Source organism: Delphinus delphis, chromosome 1 (genome assembly GCF_949987515.2).
Source record: "Delphinus delphis chromosome 1, mDelDel1.2, whole genome shotgun sequence".
NCBI lineage: Eukaryota > Metazoa > Chordata > Mammalia > Artiodactyla > Delphinidae > Delphinus > Delphinus delphis.
Window position 1 is genome coordinate 115,097,339 of NC_082683.1, and position 10,909 is coordinate 115,108,247.

The following is a 10,909-nucleotide window of genomic DNA, read 5'->3' on the forward strand; positions in this document are numbered from 1 at the left end:
AAAGTGGCCCCCAGAGCACAAATCCTTGCCTCATTTCTCCAGCCTCTGTGAACCCTGCAAGCTGGAGGCCCTGTACCTCTTTCTCCATCAGCCTCCCAATACTGCTTTAGCCATGAATGAGTCAGACACTTGGGAGAGGACGATTGCCTCCCATCTGCTGGTATGGGGGCCCAGGCAGCATCCTCCAGGTCTGGGCAGGTCCTGGGGCTGGCGGCTGACGCCACTTCCTCTTCTTGATGCTGTCAGGCAGCCCTCCCTCTGCCAGACACCATGACCCAAGTGCCTTAACCCAATTCCTCCCACTTACTCTCCCTCCAGTATCTTCGGGGCCTAAGGTTTGCTAGGCTCCCCCTTCACTAACCCCAGGGGCATGGTCCATGAGAAGCTAAAAAGTCAACCAGTCCCTAGGGTGTACAAAGTGAGCCCTGGAGCATGGAGGGGAGGAACTCTTGATAGCCCCAGCCCCTGAGCATCTAAGGAAGTCACAGCAGGCTGGGGTGGTGGTGGTGATCGTGGTGGGGGGTGCTGCCTTGGGCCTGGAAGATCCAAGTGGACTCTGCTCTGCGGGCCTCCACCCCACTCTTGGCCTCACAGTTCGGAATGGGCTATAAAACACCCCTGCCTGGACTGAATGGCCCTGCACGTCTAACTCCTGATAACTCACCAGCAAGCACCCATCGCCCTTGCTTCCCACTGTCCCCAGCCACCTCATGGACATATCTTTTTCCAAATGCATAGGAACCCCCAGTTCCCTCCTGGCTCAGTTTTCTGAAAACCTCAGCATCCAGGTTTGCCCAGAACTCCTCTGTGTTTCCTAAGATCCTTCCAACTCTTCTGTCGGCCACTACGTCCTCACCTAATAATCTCCCCACCCAGTACTCTCTCATTCCCCCATCCCAGTTATCCCCACTTCTCACAATTCCCACACCCCAAATTCCTATTTTTCGCACCTGATCTCCAATTGCACCAGGTTTTCTCCGCTTCAAGGCACTCCCTGTCTCCTCCCGAATCGCCACTCACCCACTTCTATCCTCTCTTCCCTGGAATTTCCCTCCCTCGAATTCGCTCGCCTCAGCCCACAGTACACTTCTGGTACCCCGCCCCCAATTCCCTTCTCCCTCGCCTTCTCCGGACCCCTGGAACTTCTCCCTGCTTTTGGAACCCACCAACCCCATCCCCCACCCCCGGCACAGTCATTACCTCCAGACCTCCTCCACTTCTCCAGGAGCACCCACCCATCCACCCACCCAGAATTCCACTTCACTCCCCAGAACTCCCCTAGTTCTGCTCCCCAAAGAATTCCACTTCTCTCCACAACTCCCCCGCTTTTTCCTGTCCCTCATAACTCCCGCACTGTTCTCCATCCCCCCGCCGGCACCCCGTTCCATTGCCCCCAGGGCGCTCCCGCCCTCACCTGCTCCGCACCGCTCCGCTCCACTCGTCCAGCTACACAATAGGGGGCGGACCCGCCTCCCAGCCTCGGATGCCCAGAGCGCCGCCCGTCGCCCTGGAGACCGCCAATCCCCCTCCCGCGGCGGCCAATTGGAGCGAGCAGAAGGCGAGGCAAGGCGGGCGCGAGCCCCGAGCGGCCTGGGAGTTGTAGTTTCGAGGGAGCAGGACTGGGTGGCACGTGGGCCCGGGTCGCCCCCTGGTGGAGCTCGATACAACGAAGGGTGGAAAGGCCGGTTGGCCGCTTCCCGCCGCAAGCTTGAGGGGCTACGCCGGTCAGGTCCCGGGCTCCCGGGGTCGCAGGAGCCGGCCCTCAGCCGGCTCCTTGCACACCTCCCTTCCTGTGTAAGCCACCTTGGACCCTCTCCCCTCCCCTAACGGGCTTAACCGCAGAAGTGGCAGCTAGGGTTGAAATCTGAGCCTGGGGGCAGGAGCACCAAGCGGGGAGCAGGACTCCCCGCCCTCCTCCCAGGGGACCCACTCCGCTCCTCTGATCTCCTCTCCCATCCCCATTCCCACCTCCACACATTTCTTCTCTGGCTGGACTGGAAATACCTGTCTGCACTGGCGAGCTCCCAAATCTTGCCCAGGCGCCGCCCACAGTGTGCAGAGGGGAAGGCGGCGCTCCCTGCCTGAGGTTTGCCAAGTTAGCTACCAGCACCAACCATCCAGAGAAACGGGCCCAGAGGGGAGAGACATCCTGGCACGGGAGACTGAGAGAGGAGGAATGAAATAAGTGATCATTTACTGAACCCCTACAGGGCGCCAGATCCTGGACTACATGCTTCATGACTCTTACGTAACCTGTACAGAAACCCTCAGAAGTAGGTATGGCTCCGTTTGACTAATAAGAAAACTGAGGCTCCACGAGGTGCAGTCACCTGCCCAAGACTTCCTGTCTAGCACAGGGCAGAACTGGAATCAGACCCAGCTGGGGCTCCATCACACCCACCCCCCTGGAAACTTCAACAGCAGGCAAAAATACATCTTGCATGTGTGCCCCATAGAGCTTTCTACCTCCTCACCTTGGTGCCTCCTCACCTTGGGGATGCAGGGTCATGACACCTTCCCCACCAGGCTTAAGCAGTCTTAAGTCTGTCCGGGTGCTGCCCTGGAAGCCTTCCCTAAAAGCAGCACTCTGATCTCCCCCCGGGCTGAAGTCCTGCCACTCCAAGTGCACCATTCCCAGTCATGGCCTCAACACCAGGAGGGATCCAACAGGTTAGGTCTAACCACGGCTCACACTGAACTCGGAGGGACATCGGTGAGCGGTCCTGAAGAGATATCTTAGTTCTCTGCCCAGAAATTGACCCTGAGAAGCCTGGATGAAAACCAGGAATCCTAACCGCCAGACCACCAGGGGCTAGGGGCTAGAGACAAAGTTCCCTGGCTCTTACCTCCATTGAAAGTAAGAATGTTTCAAGGAGGCAAAAACTGTAAAAACAGGTACAAAGTTTTTTTGGTTTTTTTTGCGGTCCGCGGGCCTCTCACTGTTGCGGCCTCTTCCGTTGCGGAGCACAGGCTCCGGACGCGCAGGCTCAGCGGCCATGGCTCACGGACCCAGCCGCTCCGCGGCATGTGGGATGCTTCCCGGACTGGGACACGAACCCGTGTCCCCTGCATCGGCAGGCGGACTCTCAACCACTGTGCCACCAGGGAAGCCCGGTACAAAGTTTATTATTAGAGACACAGCACAAGTGGGAGAGCACACAGAAAAACAGTTTATTTAAGACTGAAGCAAGGTAGAAATATACACCTGGAGAGAAAGGGTATGGGCATCCTCTCTAATGAGGAGAGCAGTGAAGAGGTGATTTAAATCACTTATACAGGACAGTCCTTCTGTGTCTTTGTTTACCTTTGGCCTATTATCTCGTTTCTTTTTGCACACCTGACCAGTCCTAGGACCCTCCCCAACATGCGTGCACAACTTTTTGCTAAGATGGATCCCACCACAGAGGCCTGTGTGGGATCCACACTTATTATGGGGTGGTGTCCCCTCCATTTTTGACCCCCAAGGAGCCTTCCTGCGCATGTGCAGACAGGGAGGTTTCCCTTGACCTCAGGAGTGGGACCCTTATCTCTTTACTTAAGCAGAGCTCAGCTTCCGCCACTAACTTTGTCCTTGGAGTGTCTGGGTGAGAACAAAGCTTTGGTTTTACTCCACACGACAAACACCAGCTGTCCAGCCCAAGTGCCCATCTATCTCCTACCTCAAGACCAGTATCCCTGCCACATCCTCCCTTCCAGGTGGTCATCCAGCCCCATACATTCTGGGCCAGGAAGTTCACCACCCCTTATAGTGACTCATTCCATCTTCACGGACTTTTTTTTTTTTGGCTGCACTGGGTCTTCGTTGCTGCACAGGCTTTCTCTAGTTGCGGCGAGCTGGGGCTACTCTTCGGTGCGGTGCGCGGGCTTCTCATTGCGGTGTCTTCTCTTGTTGCGGAGCACGGGCTCTAGGCACGCAGGCTTCAGTAGTTGTGGCTCGCAGGCTCAGTAGTTGTGGCTCACGGGCTCAGTATTTGTGGCACACGGGCTTAGTTGCTTCGCAGCATGTGGGATCTTCCCAGACCAGGGCTCGAACCCATGTCCCCTGCATTGGCAGGTGGATTTTTAACCACTGCGCCACCAGGGAAACCCCATCTTCGGGGACTTTGACTGCTGGAAAGTTCTTCCAGGTGTAAACATCTGGGTGCTTTTTGCCACAGCCTGAGATGAAAATAGGGGGATGGGAAGTGAGGGAGGAGGCAGGAGCAGTGGCCTGATCTCTCCCACAATCCCTCCAGCAAATTTTCCCAAAGTGGCTGCTTCCAATGTTACAATGTAACAGATAGACCTAACAGTGCTGAGACTCTAATGAAAACATGTCAGTGGACACAGCATGAAAGCAAGGCCAGGCAGAATGCCTAGGGAATATGGTCGAAGAGCGCAACCTCTTTTACATCTTGGCCCCTCACCAACTAGTGGGAAAGATCTCCCTTCCCCATGTTAGAATCAGCTCCATCTCTGGTTCAAAGGTTTCATTTCTGCTGTCTCCAGTGTTTTCTTGAAGATAAGTTAAACTCTTTTGGACATTAAAATAACTTTTTGTAAAATTGGGATTTAAAATGATTTTCCATTTTTTAAAGTTTATAATATGGTCATTTTTTTTTTCTGGAAGTTTATTTTGTGTTTTATTATTACTGTCATTTTGCTCTGATTCAGATGCATCTTGTTGGCTTTTTGGTAAGAAAAGTAACCTAACCCTAACTTGTTCCCTCACCATGCCAGGAGTTAAAGTCCGTAAAGTTAGTCCCTGAGGCTCAAAACTAAAGATTTTCCTCTAGGTTATCCTGGATCTGTAATCATCACGCTCTGGTATAATGTATTCAGTCTGCTAGGATTCTGCCTAGCATCGTTCTACCAAAGCTTCAGCCAGCCCACGTATTTTCAACTTGTTGACAAGAAGACCAGACAATGTTGTCAATTACAGGGACTTTGCTGACCACATGCTATGGGCACTGGTCCTGTCACCTGATCAGAAAAGAGGTATCGTTCCTCATCGACTGTTGGCGTGCCTATCTGCTGACCCAATGAGACTCTAGCTCCATGAATGTGTGGAGTTGGTCTTGTTCATCCTTGAATTCCTCCCCAGCCCTTAGCCTATCAGAGGGGCCCTGCCTACCTCTCCAGACTCATTTATCACTTACCCCTTCATCACAGGGCAGCACATGTGGCCTCATAGTCCCTAGAATTCATGGTGCTTGTTCACTTATCAGTGGCTTCCCACTTATCGTCTGTCTAGCTAGAATGTCCTTCTCTCCCTTCCCTGAACTCACTGCTAATCACAGGTCAAAATTCTGTTTACCTCTTCCCTCCAGGACACCATCAACGACTCCTCCCACCACGCCCTCAACTTCACCCATAGCCCTTGTCACAGCTCGTTGTAATTATATCTTACACACCCCACAAAGAGTTCCTTGAGGGCAGACAGTGTCTTTTCCGCCTCTCCACGGCTAGCCCAATGCCTGGCACTCAATGCTCAAATATTATCCTCCTCTCCTCAGTTTGCTTTTCACCTATTTCCAAACAGCAAACTTTGCAAAAGGCAAAGTGCTGTCAGGTGATTATTATCCTGGCTTCCTGCAGAGGAAGGGGCCTGGGTCTCTCTGAGCTTATATTCCACCTTCTTGAGGGTCTGAGCCTTCCTCTTCCAGGTGCTCTGGACTGGTTGAGGACCTCAGCCTTTCTCTGTTCAGAGACTGGGTGTGAGAAGGTATTTTGCCAAATTCCAGGGAGGGCCCTGGGCCAGCCATACAGTGACATTCATTCCCTTATTGACTTCCTGGGCCAGACTCTGAAATAGATAAGAAAAGACCTGCCCCTGTGTGTGCAAGAGGGCTGTTGGCCTTTTCCACTCAGTCTCCAGAAAGGTATTAAAGGAATGAGAGGAGTTGGGTGCTGCAGGCTTGGTCCTAGAACTTCGTGCCTTTTTGGAGGTGGGCCTCCTCAGCCCAAAGGGCGGCACAGAGAACCAGCCTCAGGCCAGAGACTGCCTTCCAGCAGGACAAGGACTCAGGCCTTCAGGGAGTAGAGTGGATCGGTTGCTATTCTTAGGAGCTCTTTGGGGACAGGTTTCCCAACCTCATCACGTCCTTCCCAAGCCCTACAGGGTTCCATCTGCTGCCCAGAAACCTAGACAGGAAGCCCCTGCTTACCTCCTGGCCCTGCTTCCTTTCCAGCCCTGGAGACCCTGACTCTTGGTTTCCACCATTCCCCTGGCTGGAGTGTCCCAGTGGAGCCCCCCTCCTGGAGTGTCCCAGTGCCTGGTCCATGTGTCCTGTTTTCCCTAAAGCCATCCTTGGTCCCCGTGGTTCCCCAGTGCGTCCCACTGCCCCTTCACAGCCTCAGTGTTCCTTTTCCTGGGAAACACTTTGGAGGTCAGCATCCTTCTCCTCACTGAGAGGGGAGAGCCAGATGCAGAGAGATGTCCGGCATGGCTTCTGCTACATGGCTCTGTCTCTACCCCTCAGACCCTCTTCTAAAATCCCCCGGGGTTACCGGCCCCTCCCGCCCCTGTGGGAGCCAAGGCGTTCACTTAGCCCTGTCTCTGTAAGAGCTCCAGTCAGCTGCACCTGTGCCTGCGTGTTCCTGGTGGAAAGGGACGGTGCCCCCATGGACATCTGCTGGGCAAAGTGTCCCAAGCCAGAGACCAGTGGCAGAGCACAGCCCATATCTCCTGAGATCTCACCCAATGATCTCCCTACCGTATCCTGCACACCACCCTCCTCCAGGTCACTCACTCCCTAGGCATGTCCTGTGAGTTGAGTGGCTTTCCATTCCCTCTCCAATTCACCCCCCTCCCCACCCTGCCGCAGCAGCCACATTAAGTAACATCTACAAGATCTGATGTGGGGAGAATGACCAAGACTTAATCAGAGGGTGAGGAATTCGGACTGATCCCTGGGCTTGGGAAAGAGAAAGAACATATAAACTTAAAGGCTTCTGTGGGGGGCACAGGTAATGTATGTGTAGGGGGTGGGCATTAACCCAGGACAAGAGTCCAGGGAGAAGGTGTGAGGACTGGAAGTCTATGGAGAAGGGACAGACAGGACAGTAACACCAACCACAAACAGAGGTCAAGGGCAGACCTCTGCTATTAATCCGGCTGAGCTGCCATCTCTGTGGGTCAGGTACCAGAGCCCCAGAGAAGCTGGCACCAGGGAGATGACCGAAAGGTCAGAGTAGAAAGGTCAGACCCAGAGTAGGACTGCACTGGGGTGCTTCAGAGCGCCCGTGCCGGACAGCCGCTAGACTGGGGTGGGGTGGGGTGGGTGGGAGTAGCTAAGGGCAGGGCAGAAGGAGGGTGTGAGAGCAGAAAGATTGGCAGGAATAACACCGCTCTTACGTAGCGTTCTCATTGCCTGAAATCTCCCGTTCGGGAGTCACAGCTTCTATTAGGTTAAAAGGAATCTCCCACTTTTCTTATTGAAGTGTAAATGTTATGTGTGTTGGTGGGGAATGGGTTAGGCGTGAATAATAACATACCAACACTTCATTGTGAGCGGGTCTTTTAGACTCACTTTCCTTCCCAAAGGCAGGTGAGGGAAGCACGTGGGGTTGGAAGAGGGTAACTGGAATGGAAGAAATGCAGGAAAGCAGGTTCTGCCAGAGTCACCCAGGGAAGGACCAAACAGCTCCTCCCGAGTGAGGTCACCTAATTTGACTTTATTGCCAGACAATCTTCCCTCAGGGAGCATGGCCCTTGGGACACCCACCCTTTGGCTCCCTGGGAAGAGATGAGTCTGGGAAGGAGAGGAAGGTCTCCCTTGGGGCTGGGAAGAAACAATGCTCAGGGCAGGGGTCCCCAGGGGGCCATCAGGCCAGGCTGGGGCCAGGCTTCCCCTTCTTTCTCAGTCTCATTCTGTTTCTCCTGAGTTTCTTCATTCTTGGCATTTTGCATCTTGTCTGGACTCGGATGAGCCAGAGCCCCACAGCAAGAATTACAAAAAGCAAGAGCATGAGCAATGCCTTGGCCAGGAGACAGAAGGAAGTGGAAGACTTCTCCAAAGGGTAGCCAATATCTGGGACAGAAGAAGGCAAAGAGAGAGGGGCTCACCAGAGGGAAGGTCTGGATTAGGGGGCAGACACCTACCCCAAATTCCACACAGGGGCTCTCAAGTTCACAGTCTGTTGATGTTCCTTGGCAAGTATCCCAGGAAATGTATATTCTATTCACGGAATTTCAGGGGCTGGGGTCTGGGGAGTAATCTCAACCTGAGTAAGAGACTAGAAGGGACCTTTGGAAGCTGGGAGGACTAGGAAGGAGCACAGGGAAAGTGGGGGGCCCCTCCCCAATCCAGGGGTCAAGTCTCCATGGGAGTAGTTAGGTCTAGATTCCATGTACTCTCCTGGGGAGAAGGGAGGGAGGGAGCGGGTAGACTTGAGGCCCTGTGGTCGCTCAGGGGCTGTCTCTGGGGCCCTGGTACCTGCACAGAAGGGCCCAGCAGGGATGAGATGAGAACTGACGTCGCTGATGGGGTTGTTTGCCCTGCATGTGTAGGAGACAGACTTTTCCCCGGGCCTCCAGGACATGCTAAGGACAGGGCCTTCATGGGCCGTGTCAGCGCCGTCCTCCCAGGATATCCAGCAGTAGGTCACATCCAGGCCTGCCTCCCTGTGGATCATGTCAAGGACATATTACAGTACCTTCTTCCCCAGAGATCTCAAAGTTCACAGCCATGTGAGGCTATGACAGCCATCCTAGATGAAGGAGAAACACAAAGACCCTCTAAGTAATCAGGGGTTGGGTCTGTTTTCCTAAGCTCTTCAACACTGGGGTATGGACGCTGCCCACTGAGACCTGCTTCACTTAACAAACAAGCCAAACTAACAGCACCTAGCCACCATCAAACCTATTGTTCCAGAGTCCCCAGGGCAGCGGCCAAGCAGACAGAGCTGCCTTTGGCATCTTCTACCTCCCCTTTATGACTTGCCTTCTCTCTCTTACCTTGGCACCCCACCTTCTTTCAGACTCTGTCCTGCCTCCTTGATCTTAGAAAATATTATCACCCCTCCCAGGGGCATTTATAGTTTAATCAGTGCCTCTGCAAGATTCAAGGTAGAAAATCAGTCAATGGACTTCCCTGGTGCCACAGTGGTTAAGAATCCACCTGCCAATGCAGGGGACACAGGTTCAATCCCTGGTCCGGGAAGATCCCACATGCCGCGGAGCAGCTAAGCCCGGGAGTCACAACTACTGAAGCCTACACACCTAGAGCCCGAGCTCCGCAGCAAAAGAAGCCTCTACTCGCTGCAACTAGAGAAAGCCCACACGCAGCAATGAAGGCCCAACGCAGCCAAAAATAGATTAATTAATTAATGAAAAAAGAAAAAGAAAATCAGTCAATGTCACAGGCACTAAGAGGAAATTTGGGGTCAAGTAGGGAGGAGACCCTGATTAGTAGCCCTCAAATCACACAGGAGGACAAAAGGCTCAAGAATGGAGGTGGCATTCATGCCCAGGATGCAGAATCTCACTGGGAGAGAAAGGCTCCCTAGACGTCTGTAAACGAAACCCCTGACCCGTCTCACTGCGTTGGGCACATCCACAGGAACAGCCTCAGTCCAGGGTCTTGCTACTCCAGGTCACTTTACCTGCAGTGCAGATACTGGGGTCAGACACACTGGAGGCAGACTGCCTTCCCATCCCAGACCCTCAAGCCATAACCCCGAGTCCTAAGACCCCTGATCCTTTGTGTGAGAAGTTCAGGAGAGCCAGAAAAAGCAGCTTTATGGTTCCCAGTAAACTCACGGTACACACGAAGATTGTAGTGCTGCATGGTGGAGATCTGGGACGCCCTCAGGTTGACTTGAGCTTGGTAAGGCCCCGAGTTCTCCCAGCTCAGATTGCTGATGTGCAGGTAGTAGGTGGGCTCCAGGAAGCTCACTCAGCCCTCATAGCGAGGGTTGGTCACCATGATGGTAGCCGGATGTCCCTCTTCCCCTGGCATCACAGTGGCAAGGCTTATGTGGGAGGACCAGATGATGTTCTCAACCTCTTCATCCAATGGTATTTCCGGGGGAGGCTGATGGACTCCTGAAGGACTGCAACAATTTCCTCGGGATCCACGCCATCTCCAGAGTCCCCTTCGGCTGCAGATAAAGAAAGAAAAGATGGAAACAACACAGCTGGTGTCTCTAGGCTGCTGAGACTGGCAGCAGGGCTGTGGTCTCAATCTCAGTTGAGTATTTTCTAGGACCCACACTCAACCTTGCCCTCCAGTTGCCTCTTCTGGCTCTAGCTTTTTGCTGCACCTGACTTGAGCACCTACCAGGGCTCGGCTTCCATCTGTGCCCCACCCTCCAAATTTTCTCTTCTCCATTCGCTGTCCTTCCATATCCCCAGGAGGGATATGGGGCTGCTTCCCCTTCCATATCCCCAGGTTTCCTCATCTCTTGGTCCTGCACTGAAGCCACACCCTAGTCCTCTTTACTCCAGAAGAGCTGAAGCATTTAGTCCCAAAGGTGGTGACTTGCTAGCCCAAGACCCAGCAGGAGAACAGAGGGGGAAAGAGATACTCCTGTCCTGGAGCTAGCAGTCTGTCTCACCTTCCTGGAACAGCAAGAGGAGGAGCAGCCATGGAAGGGCCCCCATGTCCACAGCCCTGTGTCCCAGTGTGCTCCAGGTGTGACTTGGTCAGCCCCGAAGGCTGTGAAGAAGACAAGCTGCCAGGATGCTGCGAGAGACAGAGTGACCAACTGACAGTCCTGAGGAGAGGGAAATGACTCTCACCCTATGCAGCAGCCCTCTAACTTCCTCCATCTCACTAAGCCCCTCCGTGTCCACCTTGGGAAGAGTTCTCTCTCTGAGCCTGATTGGCAAGATGGTTTACCCACTGCCTCATGTTTCCTGTCCCTCAAACTCAGCTGAAATCCCACTTCCTAAATGAAGCCTTCCTAGATCCCTACTCTCTGTGCT

General features: G+C 53.7%; 1 protein-coding gene across 1 annotated transcript; it reads right to left on the reverse strand.

Annotated features, from left to right (window-relative positions):
* Nucleotides 1-7,806: 7,806 nt before the first annotated feature.
* Nucleotides 7,807-10,585, reverse strand: SLAMF9 (SLAM family member 9). Its single transcript, XM_060008722.1, is given in 5 exon segments — nucleotides 7,807-8,012; nucleotides 9,743-10,009; nucleotides 10,012-10,051; nucleotides 10,053-10,087; nucleotides 10,540-10,585. Coding segments are annotated over 5 exon segments (594 nt in total).
* Nucleotides 10,586-10,909: the final 324 nt, after the last annotated feature.